General features: G+C 32.7%; 2 protein-coding genes across 11 annotated transcripts in view; both read left to right on the top strand.

The window, feature by feature from the left end:
- LOC118268838 (G-protein coupled receptor Mth) overlaps positions 1-16,218 on the top strand; it is a 96,064-nt gene that overhangs the window by 28,457 nt on the left and 51,389 nt on the right. For 5 of the 10 annotated variants that reach the window (XR_004783062.2, XR_007706732.1, XR_004783060.2 and 2 more), the window contains exons 1-2: positions 1,068-1,640; positions 15,757-15,925. Coding sequence is in view for 6 of the 10 variants with exons in the window: in XM_035583581.2 (XP_035439474.2) it covers positions 1,200-1,640; positions 15,757-15,925 (610 nt within the window). In the remaining 4 variants the exon portion in view is untranslated. Of the gene's footprint in view, positions 1-1,067; positions 1,641-7,231; positions 7,771-15,756; positions 15,926-16,218 lie in introns of those variants that run through there. The other 5 variants (XM_050702560.1, XM_050702550.1, XR_007706731.1 and 2 more) reach the window with 4 other exon arrangements.
- LOC126912101 (G-protein coupled receptor Mth-like) overlaps positions 1-16,218 on the top strand; it is a 72,326-nt gene that overhangs the window by 4,719 nt on the left and 51,389 nt on the right. The gene's annotated exons all lie outside the window — the stretch shown is intronic.

Genomic DNA, 16,218 nt, shown 5'->3' with positions numbered 1-16,218 from the left:
TAAATTGTGTCTAATATGTTCTGATTACTTTACCGGCTAGAGAAAAACAAGTTCCCCTTCACCCCTTCCACTAAAGAAAGGATGGAATATTAATGGTTGACAATGTACGTACATTCTGGTGAAGTCATGGTCTCCCCAGTCCTTGCCTGTCAGGTGTCACATAAATTCTATTCCCTTGCCACTAAAGCTACCTAATTAGTGTTCAATTTGGGCTTCAGTTAGTGTTTGGAGGTACCATAAGACAGACGTGTCTTATCTTTACATTTAAAAAACCAGTTTTTGTTTAAAAAAGTAAATTGATAAAGTTTTCTTTTTGCGTCGTAATCGATAAACTCGTCTTAGATTTGTCTGGTGTTTCTCGTTATCGTGTGTTTGTGAGCGTCATCTGTGTGTGTTTTTCTTTTTATATTTTTGTGATATTTTCTTCTATCTAACATCTTTGCTGGAGGATAAACCTCTACTTACGCCAGTTACCGGTGTCGTCACGGCGCTTAATATATACAGAGTATAAATGACTGCATAATCTTCCAATAGAAATTGCAGCATCAGGAACAAGGAAAAATAAGATACGATTTTCCGTTGTATCTTTGTATTATTTACTTTAATTCTTGTGAGAAATAAAGCAATATACTTACTTCAGTGTTTACCAGGCCTCAATTTCGAAGAGAAAACAATAAATATTGACTGGCCAAAATATCAATCAATATAATGACTGAACATTGAGACGCTATTGAAATATTGATGCGTCTGAAGAAGGACTTATGGCGATATGTTCATTATTACTAAACCCACAAAGGCTGGAAATCAAAGGTATTGGCTTTTGTAGGCTGTACCTGTTTTGGAAATGAGATCGTAATAAACTTAGACTTATAGAAACAAGTTTGTTTTAATAAATTCAAAAAAGTCTGATTTCTAAACTCTATTAATATAAGAATATTTTCAACAGTCATTATCGCTTCACAACAAATAACAGTAGGTTTTTTTAGTACCAAATATTTATTTGTTTTCCTCTTAATTTACATCTAAATAAACTCTTTTATAATATAGTAATTATATAATTCTCTCAGTATTTCTCTGTTCTATGTGTGTTCTACATATTTTAATCAGCATCTGGTTTTCGTCGAACCATCTAACAAACTTCTAGAGAATATTTTTGAAGAAATAGTGACAAAAAGAAATAAAATAAAAACGACCCAAGAATGTGGGCGCTATTGACATTGTTCGCCGTTATCGGAAGAATTGTGACACAGTCGGCGCCATGTGATTTGGTTAGTAGTGTAGAATTAAAGAATAGAACATATAATGGCGTGCGTTACAAAGAAGGAGAGTTTTTCTATGACAATGTGACGAACACAGAAAGGGGTTGTATTTGCATGAAAGAGATCTGTGTACGCAAATGCTGTGACCGTGGCTTCGTTTACAACGACACCGAAAATGTTTACGAATGTCAACCAGAGTCACAACCCAATGAGTTTAATCGCCATCTAGAAGTATACCAAGGGTCTAGTTACCTCGCATCACGAGGAGCATTCGAACCTACGAAACACTTTCGTTTTATATACGGCAAAATGGATTGTGACCGTATACCAAATAGTGTGATAGTCGGTCTAAAGGCAAGGAACCTCCCCCGATTGTTTACGGTAAGTTTTCCTATTTTGTATACATCTGTACATTTTGTAAATATATAGATAGTGTGAACATTTTGATCTGTATAAACTAGCTTTTGACTGACCATTTTGCTGAAGATGTCGCGAATTAACATTAAAATCTTTCCGAGTCACCTTGTCTAATAGCGCCAAATTGCATATCAATTAGTAATCGGTCGTTTCTGAGTTTGTAGCGAACAAACTAATGTGACAGAGGACTTTTTTTTTGATATCTAAAGATGTAAGAATTTTTATAAGTTATCTATATCTATACATATAATAAAATCGTAGAAAAGTGCTGTCTGTACATTGAAAATAAAAATAAAAAAAATAGCAGGGGTTATTGTAATGTCGATGTCGAACCCAAAAATGTAATTAACTTTTTTTTTGTCTGTTTGTCTGTTTGTCTGTTTGTCTGTTTGTCTGTTCGTCTGTGCGCGCTAATCTCAGAAACGGCTGATCCGAGTTGGATGCGGTTTTCACGAATATATTGTGGGATGCTTAAATTTACATTTAGTGTTTGTTTCATGTCAATCGGTTTATAAATAAAAAAGTTATGTCAAATTAAAGAATCACGTCGAACATTCTATGCTTATACCATTAATCTCCGCAACTATTTGACGGATTTGGTTGAAATTTGGTACAGATATAGTTTAGAACCTTAGAAAGGACATAGATATATTTTTATTTCAAAAATAAAAAAATAAAAATAAGAAATAAATTATTTATAAATAATTCTATGTCGATCGTTACACGACTTCGGTTCATGTTATTGTTTTAATTCATCGAAAAAAGTAAATAAATAGTAAAAAGGTATGAAAAAAATAATATCAATATAATAAAACATTTAGTACAAAGAAAATGCTCTAACGGAGTATAGATAATTCTATGTCGATCGTTACACGATTTCGGTTCATGTTATTGTTTTAATTCATCGAAAAAAGTAAATAAATAGTAAAAAGGTATGAAAAAAATAATATCAATATAATTAAACTTTTAGTACAAAGAAAATGCCCGAACGGAGTATAAATAAATAATCCAAGTCGTCTTTATCCTCGATAGATGGCGTTGGGATCGAAATAGATCGCGCTATGGTTTCGTTACATTCATTTGGTTAGGTATCGGCCGAGCGCTTCGGTACTATCGTAGAAAAAGTGTATTATCAGTCGTATGATTATTTGTCTGTAGTGGTCCTGCTGTTTCGTATATTCTAAATTGGTTTCGTTGTATTTGTCAATTAATAAGTTTATTTGTTGGGTTTTCCTGGTTTTTTGGTTAAACTATTTAACGTAGGTTTAGTTTGATATCGATTATTAGTAGTTACTGTAGTTAGTTTTTTTAATAAAATTGTAAGTCTAATTTATAAATTAATTAGATTAGATTTAAGTCGTTTCTTTTAAATTATTTAGTTTAAGCTTGGTTATTATAGCATAGAGGATAGGTTGTAATATAGTTTCTTTTTTAATTGTTATAAATTCGTAATTCGTAGCTTTCTTTAGTTTTAAGTTAGTTTAAGTCCGTTTTTAAACTATTTTTTCAATGCCCTAAGTGAGTATACATCTATTAAATTCAAACGCAGAGCTCATTATGTTGATTTTTGAAGAGTTCCCTGGAATATCTTCCACATCTCATTTTTGAAGAGATCCCGCGAGATCGGGAACTATGTGGTTAAAACCAAAAATTTGCCGGAAGTCACTATTCCACGCGAACGAAGTCGCGAGCAAAAGCTAGTGTGTAATAAATTTATTCACTTTACCTCTATTGTACTTACATTTCAACTCTTCTGTTATTTATTTTTGACAAAACCAGACACAAACACCTCGTTCAAGGTACGCGTCTACAGACCCGCATCGCACGCACTACACGCAACGGATTTTAGTTTGTCTTGTATAGAAACTCATACAAATGTGTCCACTGATCCGCATCGTACGGAACGCATCATCAGCAATGTCTACATGCGATGCGTACTGCTGCGTATAATGTGGACGTGTACCTTTATACGTATAATTAAATTATACGAAACTAAACTACCAATATAAAATATGCCACATGGGATATTAACGCCTCAAAAATTAAGTACTTCGGTAATAAAGTTTTTACCATTACATAGATACGTAAAATACTAGATGTGACAATAAAATGCAAATAATTTCTTCTTTATTTGATGGACTCCTGCGATACTCCTGCGGCTGCCGGGAGAGAAGAGAGATAGAGAAATTCCTAGATCAAGCTATTGGTTATCTTTTTAAATGGTTTTTACGGGTACTGACGAAGAACTTTTGAATGTATGTTGTTTATAAGTTTCGTAGTGTCCAAAAGATAAAAACTTAAATAAGTGAATGGTTCATTACTTTAGCAGAAATACATCTTCATTTTTCTTTTAGCTTTTTCGAAAATTTAAAGTAATTTTCACGGATTGGATGTGGCTGTTATTGTATACACATAGTTTCACCCCCTATTATGTACTTATAACATAACTGGTGAAAAGTATGTATAACATAAAATATACGCATTTTATCATTTTGGGAATTAATAAAAGGCAATAATGGTTATTGTTTTATGAATTGTTTACCAAGTCCACATACCTATTTGTGATACTCATACGAACGAAATTGGACAGTTCTGAAATGTTTACACTCTTTGGCGAAATTAATGGCTCGCTATTAACTTAATTTAATACTTTTAACGTTGCTTTCGGCTAGTCAGTCGCGTTTCGTTCACTAATACTGTTGTATCCAGTATGTTGTAACTTCTATGTCGTTGTGTTATTTTTAAATGTTCTATTCTAATTTTAAACTCAAACGTGCGCTAATATAATCCGAGACGGTATTTTTATTTGATTTGATACTTTATTTAAATGAGACAACATTGATTTTTTAAGGAACTGTATTTTAGTGTGAACTGTATTTAAAAAATCTAACACCACTTGATATACCTAAATTATATACAACATTGACATCAAGTGTACCGAGTCAGTATGCATTACTGACTCGTTGTATATCATTTAGATATTTCACACGGTTACTCGATTGCTTTGTTTGTTTACATTTACTACACTTTTAAACACCTCAAGGATATTTTATTTTAAACTTTTTGTGTAGTAGTAGATAACGCTAATCATTAAAAAAAACAACTGACGATAATCAGTAGGTATGGTACTATTATAAAACAGTATTTTTTGACAGTGACTTCCTTAAACAGTTTGTTAATAAAATGCCGATCCTAAAGCAACATAAATATCAGCTACGATTATTTTCTATATTTATGTGTATCTAGTTAATTCATCATTACTATCATCTGCCTTGTCCACTGCTGAAGAAAGACCTCTTTTAATAATGGGGATTCGTCACCATCCCGTCGTTACTAAAAATACCTACCTACCTACTAATACCTACTAGTTTAGTAAGTACCTTAACCCACCTTTAATTCTGATTATTCAGGGAATTACCCACGCGGTGGTATTTAGAACTAGACGGGTATTGGTTCTGTATAAGTTCAAAGTACAGTGAGTCATTATTTAGCTATGTATATGGGAATATAACACAATGTGTCAAGGATAAAGGATAAAATTACATGGTTGTTTTATTAGGAAATAAAACATTAAACATTTCCAGACTAATTCATCTCTGTGTATAATAGGAATGATGACGGGGTATGGAAATAAAAAATAATTTTAGTCCATCAGTTAAGTAATGGAAAAATATATAACACCTATTTTTTTATTATGATAAAACGAATTAAAGTTTAGAAGTGGGATCAAATACGTATTTTTTTCGTATAAAATTAACCGACGTTAATGTGACGTCATGCGTTATTTTAAAACGATATATCGTAGACAGTATATTTTGTTTCCGTAAGAAAATAAAAAAATACGTACCGTATCTAATAGTTTAAAACAATATACAAGACGGACATCAAAGTAAAAATTAGTCATCTAGGGTAGATTTCATCTAAGTGCGTTCAGCAATTTTGGCGTATGTTCATTGTTTTAAAATAAATACTGATATATTGATTTCCACTTTGACATTTATTAATTAAATTGACATAAATTACATTAATTTATTTATAGAGAAAGTGTTACAATCCTTTATATGCATTATTTATTAAATAATCCTATTCATTTACTTTATAATTTTCATTTTATTCCAAAACAGTTATACATTAGTATGTCGATATTCGTCCGATCGAACGTCGATGCATCAGGTCTGCACTATTATATTATGTCTGTCTGAATGTATGTACAGTACAGACCTGTTTACTTCCACTAAACCGGTTTACATACGGGAAAGGTCAATGTCCAATGATGAAACAAACTTATTAAAAGTCATATTAAAAATTGTACACAGAATGCCAAAAAATTACACAATGGTCACAGTACATATTTAGTGCTGATTCGATAATTATTTGAGCAAGTGTGGTGATTAATGCATACCTTCTCCGTATGAGAAGAGGCCTTTGCTAAGTAGTGGACGATAATGATTAAGAAAATAAACCGTAATGGGATAGACAACCAATACTAACAAAATTAGCAAACTGTGGATGGGTCACATTTATCGGAGAACCGATGATCATTTGAATAAACTTGTTCTATACGGACTACATTCATAAAGTGGTTAGAGGCAAAAAGCTGAAGATCGAGTACAGTGATGTGCTATTCGATAGGCCTATGTCCAGCAGTAGATGGAAACGGGCCAATGATGATAGGTTACTTCCTATAGCCATAATTGGCAAAGTATGAAAACATTACGACGTTAGAAATTAATTCAATCCTTATCATAAATCCTTATTCATAAAATGCCATACCTACCTATATGGTGAAGTAGGTACACATTAAACACATACAAACAATTTTTAAAACGTAAAAGATGAGAAGAGAATAAACTTTTATGACGTCTCAGGCCTACTTCTTATTTTAGGATACTCAATATGAGTCACTTCTAATGTAAACAACGAAAACAACATCGAAACCGGTTCAGCCGTTTCGACATAAATTATAAATAACAAACAGATGTAACACAGATACCTCTTTGCTCACAAGCAGGTATAAAGTAATCACTACTGACAAGTAAATAAACAGTAATAAATATATTATTACAACATATTTGAAAAGTTGATCAAAATAGTATATACGAACCTATAGGTAGTATTTTGTGGTATAGGTACATTCATACACAATTATACATTTGCAATTTAAACCTAAGTGGTACTATCTAAGCGGCTAAGCGACAATAAATATTTTTTGATTAGGAAAATATAAATTTTAAGTTAATATCTGTTCTAAATAAGTTTTCTATTTAGGCATATTGAATGTTAATCGAAAGAGATACGGCTCAAAATAAAAAAAGTTAAAGTTACGGTTAAAATAACTAACACAATCAATTTACAATAGGTACATACAATAGTAAAAAATATTCTTAGCATTTATTTGCGAAATATGTAATTAGCTATACACCGTACATAGTTAAATTATTTTGGTAGATTACTCATCTTGCAACTAGGAAAAACAATAGAAAAATATTGTTTCTCATAAATTAATACGTACACGCTAACAGTGTGTACAGCCAGTAGGCAATCTAACGTAATTGTTATTTACCGCGCGACGACGGGAAACCCTCGCCAAGTAAACTTGAAATCCGAATTGACAGTCACTACTAGACCTGCGCACGCGACGATCGTACCGAAGTAAGCGCAGGCGCCGAGCCGTAGCAACATGCAAACGATAATAGTGTTTATTGTGTTCACAATAATAACTCAAACTGTATCACAATGTGACGAAGAATATAGTGTAGAACTAAAAGACCGAATGTATAAAGGTGTTAAATATGAACCAAATGAAATAATAGTGGATAACGTTACTAATGTGGAAAGGGGATGTGTGTGTTTGAAAGAAGTTTGTGCAAAAAAGTGCTGTCCTTTGGGCCAAGCGTATCACAGGGATCAGAAGATATGTGTTGATATCGCTGAACCGTTCAATCCTCCAGTCTATAGAGAGTATCGGCTGTTACCAGGATACAATGCTACGAAGGAGTTACACTTTTTCTATGGGAAAATGAATTGTTCGGATGAACTGGAAGAAGTTAGGGTCCCAGTAGCGCCCGCTTCTTATAACTTTCATTTAAGAACGGTGAGAATAATACCTTTGTTATTTAACTCTAACTTATAACGCTCTGGTACTTTTTATTTGATTTTGCCAGTGAAACGGCAATGTATGTGACGGACTTTCGTACCAATAAGACATATTGCTAACTTTGGAAATAACATTCGTGAAAGTTTTTAATAGATTTTTTGCCATAGACGTGTGGCGTTAACTTTCTTTCCTAATTAATATAGCTGTCTGTATACATATAGACTCGTCTTGGCGTGGGCGCTGCCGTGCCCCCGGATACATAATAGTACATATAAATAAATATCAAGGAATGCTTTCAAAACTATGATAAGTAGTTGTTGAAAGGCTAAATGTTTGTTAAAAATAAGTTTTTATCGACATATAAAATGTTGAAAATTATTAACATAATAAGTATTTAGTATTCATTTTAACGAATTAAATGTGTATAGGCATAGGCATTTATAACAGGTTTCACAATACGTAGATAAATCTGTCCTTGTTAATCCTAACTGTAAGTAAATGATCTTATCCAGAGGTTTTCAAATAGGGGCCTGAAAATGCTAAATGGTTCCAATAAAGAATGGTACAGCAGTGTTTTGACTCGACTTGGCGTCGGCACTCCCGTGCCCCCAGAAATAGGGACCAACTTGAGTACATTTTCTGATATTTATTCATCAGTTAAACATAATATGTTTACTTATACCTATAGTAAATGTAGTCTTGAAAGGCTAATATTAAGGTACAATGAAAAAACCTGGTCGTAATGATTACTGATGACCTGTTTTTTAACTTGGCCCTTAATTTTGCAAAGTTTTTAAATAAACGAGTGGCTTGACCTTCGAGGACCTCGCAATTTTTTAAGAACTTCTTGTTGGACAAGTTTGTTGGCAGAAAAACGAAGTTATTTATTAACTTCATATTAAGTATAAACATTAATTTTAGGATAATAAAATGCGGCATTTAATTCTTATATTTGCCAAATAATATAGGGAATTACTTAGTCAGTATCAGTACAAACATTCATTTTGATAAATCGGCATACTCCTTTTTAAAACGTCAGCAACATATGTAGGTACCTACTTGCAACTCCTCTGGTGTTCATGGGCAAATAATAAGTGGAGCTGAATGCTTCCAAATCATTAAGTGACTCATCAACTCGTTTACTCCGAATCCCATAAAAAGATCAGGTTCTACTCTATCCAATTATCCAGAAATCCTTTCTTAGTGAGACTTCAAGATATGTTGTTTGTTTTATTTTTTTTTAACAAACCTTCTGCTGTTACTTTTGTCTAAATGCTTAAGTGACAGATAAAGCTCCACCTAGCTTAATACTACTCAGACTATTTTAATTTATTAGCTCCTTAAGTTCAGGAGAGCACTACCTAAGATTAACATGCACTTGTGATTCCTCGGTAAACGAGATTTAACATACACATGACACCCAGACCCGAAACAACAATATTTTGTGGATCACGCAAAGAGTTGCTTCATGCGGGAATCAACCTCGCTACCCGCTGCACGGCAGCCGGTTGTCCAGCCACCACGTCAACCGTGCAGTCTTTTGCACTACAGTTTGTCCCTTATCTTTAAAAATTCAACAAAAACCGAATTTAATTCCATTCTAACATAATTGTATCGACCCACATGAGGTCTAAATACATTTAACGATCATAACGATACTCTAATGACAGTTGATAATAATTTAATTAGTTTAATACTTAAGATATTGAGGCTACAATAAAATGTCGACGAATTTCCTTGAGTATACTACGTAGGATTATGTTTTGTATATAAAAAATCTATATTTTGTATATAAATATTCAAATGATGGACCGGTTAAAACATACGTATATATCTACGTCAACCAATTTTAAAACCTGCGCTTACGGTGTTTGGGGATACTAAATTTTAATAAATTATTATTAGTAACAAAAGATCGGCCAATCGGTGTGGCTGTGCGAAATCTCATTTGTCAAAATGAAGACGATTTGGCCCACGGTGGCGATAATATTTGCAATCTATATATTAATACGTGATGCAAAAACTTTGGACCGATTTTTACGAAAATTGCGCGAACGTAGGAGCATAAAATTTGGTACACTTATAGTTTATGTGAAGGAGAAGTGCATTACGCTAATATTTTTCAAAAATAATGCTTATAAAGTACATTAAATCAATAAATAAAACATTACACACACATGCATAGTATCTGATCGTATTTGACAAAACGTCAAAATCGATAGACATTGCGATGATATTCTCACGTCTCATATGAATAGAGTTTTATAAAAGAGTTTGTTTGAGTTTGAGTTAAATAAAAATAATACTTGAACGTATGTAAATTAAATCGTATATGGTTGAATTTCGACCACAAGGCGACCACTAGTTATTATTAAAGTACATTGTACAAAGCAGCCTTGTAATTATTTTACTAGTGCCAAGTTAATTAATGGTTCGTATTTTGGACACACATTCGATGAAAGCGAGAAGTTTATAACTGAAAATGGTGAAGAGAGAGGCTGTGTGTGTATCAACGGTCGTCGTTGTGTTAGAAAATGCTGTCCTTTAGGCATGGTCCACAAAATATCAATAAATCAGTGTGTTAAAGCACCTAGTCGAAACAATACGGACTTATTGCCGTTATTTGAAGATGATATTAGACCAAATGATTTCTTATTATTTGGAAAAATGGACTGTTATAAGAAAAATAATGAAACAAGATTGCTCGTTCATCCAGCTATTCAACGTTTCAATTTGCATGAGGTGAGATCTAACTCGGTTGAAAAATAGAACATTTAATTTTGTTTATAATAAATAGAGATTTTTCTAAAAATATCGAATGGTTTTAAAAATATATGTTACTTAACTTTCTTATTTTAATCACAATCACGTCAAAATCAAAATTTTACGAAAAATGTATTAAGATCACTTAATCTGAAATCTCTTAATCTTAATCTCTTAATCTGAAATAGATTTTGGTAACTTATTAATCTCAAACCATAGGACATTAATTTTTGGTAGCTTTAGTAACTTAATTGGACAAAAAGGATAAAAAATGATAGCCTCATTGTGAGCTACATATCTTTTGTTTAATGTTAAAGCTAGTTATACATACACGTTCACATACACATGTCACACAGACCCGACTCAACAATTTGTGGATCACACAAAGAGTTGCTCCTTGCGGAAATCAGCAGCCGTATTGCAAAATTCTATCATAAAAAGTGAAGCCAACATTCTAAACTTGTTATTTGATTAAGAATTTAAGTGTTAAGGTCACTATGCCGGTTTGAAAAGTCAACCAGTTTTGAACATACAATGTTCTGTACGAACAGTTCAATCGTGAGTCCGTCAAAAAGAGGTTTTGCTTCCGTCATACATTCATATACTATCCTGATTTATGTACATTCTAATATACGATAGAAAACACAATAAGTCGTGCTTTATAATGTCATAACTACTTGAACCATTTGAAATAATTTTAAGCATTGTGTATAGAGTTACCCCCTATTTATAATGGGGCTCATAATATAACTTATGTACAGTGAAAAGTGGGGTGTTGCATTGTACATATATGTAAACGAGGTATAACTTTAACCGCCATACTCAGAGATATTAAATGATTACTTAAACCATTCCTTAGTTACGAATTTGTTATGAAAATAATTGCTAAGGACTAGGTTGAGTAACCATAAAATGATTCTGAGTGCGGCCTTAATAGATTTATTTTAAGCACCATAAGTGTTAATGTTATTATGTTCAGACAATAAATCAGTTTACAAGATCATTTAACAGATTTTGAAACTTGTGGTGTTGTAACAAGGTTTAAAATTAATTATAAAAAGGATATCGTCTATTTTGATCCAAAAATGGAACTTATGGGTTATTCTTGAACCTAGAAGTTGTTCGTGTAATTAATTTTTATATATGATCACAAATATATCGACGGTTGAAAGGCTAATTGATCTAAGCGATTTTTTGTGATATTGCGTTATATACGTATAGCATGCGACATATAACTCAATATAAATAATATCACGTACCTACTCCAAATGGCGTTTCAACGGTCGATACGAAAATCAGATGATGTCTTTAAATGATTCTTGCCTCTTATAGTACGTAATATGTATAAAAAGATATAATAACAGTATGGATATATAAGATTGTACCAAGTAAATCAACAACAATAGTCACACGACCGGAAACCTAACGATTTTCTAAATTTTAAGAATATTTAGACGATAAAATTTAAACCTTATTACAAAACGATAGAGTTGAATCAAATCAAATATTTTATGCAACATCACAAACATCGTCTGTCTAGCATCGAATGGACAAAAAACCCCATTGTTTGTTGAAGTCTGCCAATCAAGTCTGGAATGAGCTTTATAATAGTCACACAGTCTTGTGTGTACCACGTCATTTTAGCAGGTTCTTAAAAACCCGTCTCAATACCTAATTTAAAAAGATATTAAAAAGTTATAGACGATCGTCGTTGTTGTTTTAATTTCCATCGACAAATATAAGAACTAGATAACAAGTCACGTACATAATCGAAACTATGTATTGTGTGTTATGTATAAACACATTTCGCATAATAATCAAGTTGGTTTGCCGACAAACGGGGGAAACCAGTTTTGAATAATTTTTCATACCAATCTAATTACAACCATCGCACCTCGTACTAATGTTGCAAATTAAATGTCAAATGCTTATTATCATTCTTATTGTGAACGTATTTAAAAGAAAATAAAAAACTAATAATTGATCTAAGTACCTATATTTTTAACTAACACAGTTATATTAACAGGACTATGACTATACGGTTCAACAACGCCATCTGTGATCATTATAAAAACTGCACTAGCGATGTAACTGTAAACTAACGCGCATCGGTTACCATTAATTAATTAATTTGAAATTGACGTATTTACAAAAACAAGAAACTCAATCAAGAATACGTTGGAAAATCCAGCAGGTAATCAAACTTGAGATTGTCACTCGATACTCGATAGTCTTGCTTGCAAGTTGACCAGACTACACGACATAATTATTTAAATTGATTTTACGACTACGACCTACGACTACATAACAGTAAAATCCTTAGATAATTATGTTATAGTGTCAACAATGACGTTGATTAAAGTTGTCGTGAAAAGACCAAACTAAAAGTGGTATCTCTGCCCAATGCTATGAATTCTTGGCTTTTGTCCAACTGGGTTAGAGAGTGGATATTTTACATTAATATTTTAGAGGTCTACTGGTTGGCAGAGGTATAATAATAATCGTAAACAACCTGTGATAGTACATGTGATAGTACCGACAATGCTGGGCAGATGGGCCTTTCTAGATGGCCTCTCTAGTTTCCCATTATTTCTAAGCTTGGCAGGCGAGTAAGGTACATGTATCAAAACTTCATATCTATATACTACTAGTCAACCTGGCAAACTTCGTACGACCTCAAACATTTTAATCTCACCTTTTAAACCTTCCCTGGACTTTCACAAATAATTCAAGACCAAAATTTGCCAAATAGATCCAGCCGTTCTCGAGTTTTAGCGAGACTTACGAACAGCAATTAATATATATATATATATTTATATATATATTAATTGCTTATATATATATTTATATAATATATATATATATATAATATATATATATATATATATATATATAATATGTATATATATATAATTGCTGTTCGTTAGTCTCGCTAAAACTCGAGAACGACTGGGCTTATTTGGCAAGTTTATTTTTGGCAAGGTCTTGAATTATTTGCCTTTTACAAGGGAAAGTTTAAAAGGTGAGAAAATAATGTTTGAGGCGGTACGAAGTTACAATACTGACACTTATTTTATTTTACAAGGTTTTTTTATTCCTTACAATTTCAATTTTTTTTTAATGCCTCATATTGAGGGTCTATATTTGGAACTTTATCTATTTATCTTATCAAAATTATTCGATGAACGAAATGATCTGTTTGAAATTGTACAACCTTTAATACGTTTAGGCTGACCCGGATTTCAAGCCGGATTTAAAAACACATTGACCGACTGGCTAATTAATGGGTTTTTAGTCTAACCAAACAACTGTCTACATAGGTACTCATTACTCATCTGCCTTGTCGTAGTGACCCGGAGGTTTAAGACGCCCGCTTCTCATTTAGGGTTCGATAGAAATTAGTGCTTTTAATATTATATAAATACAGAAAATAGTGTATTTATTACCCACTGAAAATTGTAAGCAATCTAATCTCGTAAGTACTTTACGCTGTTTATATTGATTTTACTGAGTTAACCGCTGGCGATCGCTTAATCAGTACCGAATACATTGACGCTGGCAAAAGTTTAATCGAACCCATACATCGACTATTAAAATCTTCTATTGATATTCGATATAACATTTATAATAAAATGTATTTACCGGCTATACAGCGATCAAGCGACAGAGGCTGTCACAATCAGTCTATTCGTTCGTTCGAAAAGTGCGTCCAATCTATTCATTTTAGTTTTTATGAGCTCGAAGGAAACTGAAGATCACCAGCAAAAAACCCGTAATTTGTGAACCATGGAGGTTTCCAAACTAGTCATCAATTTTACTGAATCATAATTAATGCTTACCTCGCCGCCTAGATGGTAGGATTGACTCTTGTATTGTTCTATTTTTATTTATTGGGTTAGCATTAACTAGTGATACGAAATAAACAGTCCACAGGTAGACAAAGGAACGTGTTAATATACCTAACAGATGTAAATGCTAGGACCGTTGATAACATTCTTACTTACCTCCTCCGTTGACTTAACATGTGCAATCAATATGGCTGTTACAATTTTAATTGTAAGTTTACTTTAATAATATTGAGTGACAACATTATCGCAGTATAAGTTGATTTTAAATAAATAAACAACACAAAAATAAATATGTCGTCAATATGAAATAACGATATTTGGCCTTGGTTTTAAATGTACTGGCATTGTCCATGTTACCATATCATTATGTACCGACTCATAATGGAAGAGACTCCATGATATTGCTGATTTTCGCGAACCTAACCATGTGGATCCGGCTAGTAAAATAGTTGTATAAAAATGTGTTGAGTCATCGCGTTTACCTCTACAATCGGTACCAGTGGATAGGTACATATCGTATCCTTGAAATCATTAAACCGTAGTTACGCAAAAAAGCTGCGTCTCGCTCCCACGACCGCGTGTAATCGCTTTGTATTTATCCGCTATATAATGATAACAACAAACCGCTTTTTTCTTGAAAATCTTAATCAGATTCTGTACACCTCGTAAAGCGTAAAGATTCTTTAGTAACAAATAAGATGTTATTTAATACTAGCTGATTGCTCGCGTGGATTACGGACTTTGTAACTAATAAAAGTGGCGTAAGTTACTTCTTAATACATCATTTACCTACAGACTGAATGTAAAATTGTAAAATAATGTTATTTTGGTGTATGTATCGTATGTATATTCATATGCATGTAGTTAAGCGGTTATTTCAATATTACTTAGAACCTTAAAGCGTGAAATTATGTAGATACATAATTATGTAATGTAAATATGTAGTAATGTAAGTTTGCTTCTGTGTCATGAATGCGTTAACCAACATATATTATAAACAAATTCAAGCCACATCGATGTCCGACCGACCTCATTTAGATTTTTTTATAATAATTTTGACGTGTAAAGGTAAGCATCAACAGGTCCGCATCGTACGCATCACACGCAACGAATTTAAGTTTGTCTTGTATGAAAACTCGTATAACTGCGTCCACTAATCCGCATCGTACGGACCGCATCATTAGCAATGCCTACATGCGATGCGTACTAGTGAAATCATACGTACGATGCGGGCCTGTGGACGCTTTCCTTAAAACTGCTCTTTTGTATCCTATTCACAAAATAAATTCATTGTTACATTCAGACCCAGAACATGCATGATATTACAATAAGTTTAATATACTATACTAACCTGTATTTATGCTATTTCCAGGATGGTAAGCTGTATGTGAAAATCGAGACTTCTGTCAAGGTGTTGATTTATGAAGCAGACAAGTACTGCATCGACACGTTCGTCTCGGACACCGAGGGACCACACCTCAATGCGCTCATCTGCTTCGTAGCGACGCCCGAACGCAACAATTATACTATGAGCAGTAGTTGTAAGTACTAATAGCATTTCATTATCTCGTCTGACTTTTCAACATATATACCTTTATTCTATACACTATATTATTCTTTAAATTAAGTACCTGAAATGTATATTTTACTAAGAAAAAATTTTCTTTGCGATTCAAGAAATTTTATAGTTTGATTTCAATTTAAATAACTATACTACGCAAAACGCTAACTTTACAGCAAAACTAAGAAATTTACATTACATAGCAAAGTCTGTAATAAAAGCATATCTTGATCATAGTGTGATCCACAAATTATTATTTCGGGTCTGAGTGTC

The sequence above is a fragment of the Spodoptera frugiperda genome, chromosome 2 (genome assembly GCF_023101765.2).
Source record: "Spodoptera frugiperda isolate SF20-4 chromosome 2, AGI-APGP_CSIRO_Sfru_2.0, whole genome shotgun sequence".
Taxonomy (NCBI): Eukaryota; Metazoa; Arthropoda; class Insecta; order Lepidoptera; family Noctuidae; genus Spodoptera; species Spodoptera frugiperda.
Note: the sequence above shows the minus strand (reverse complement) of the source record. Positions and strands in the feature narration are given on the sequence as shown.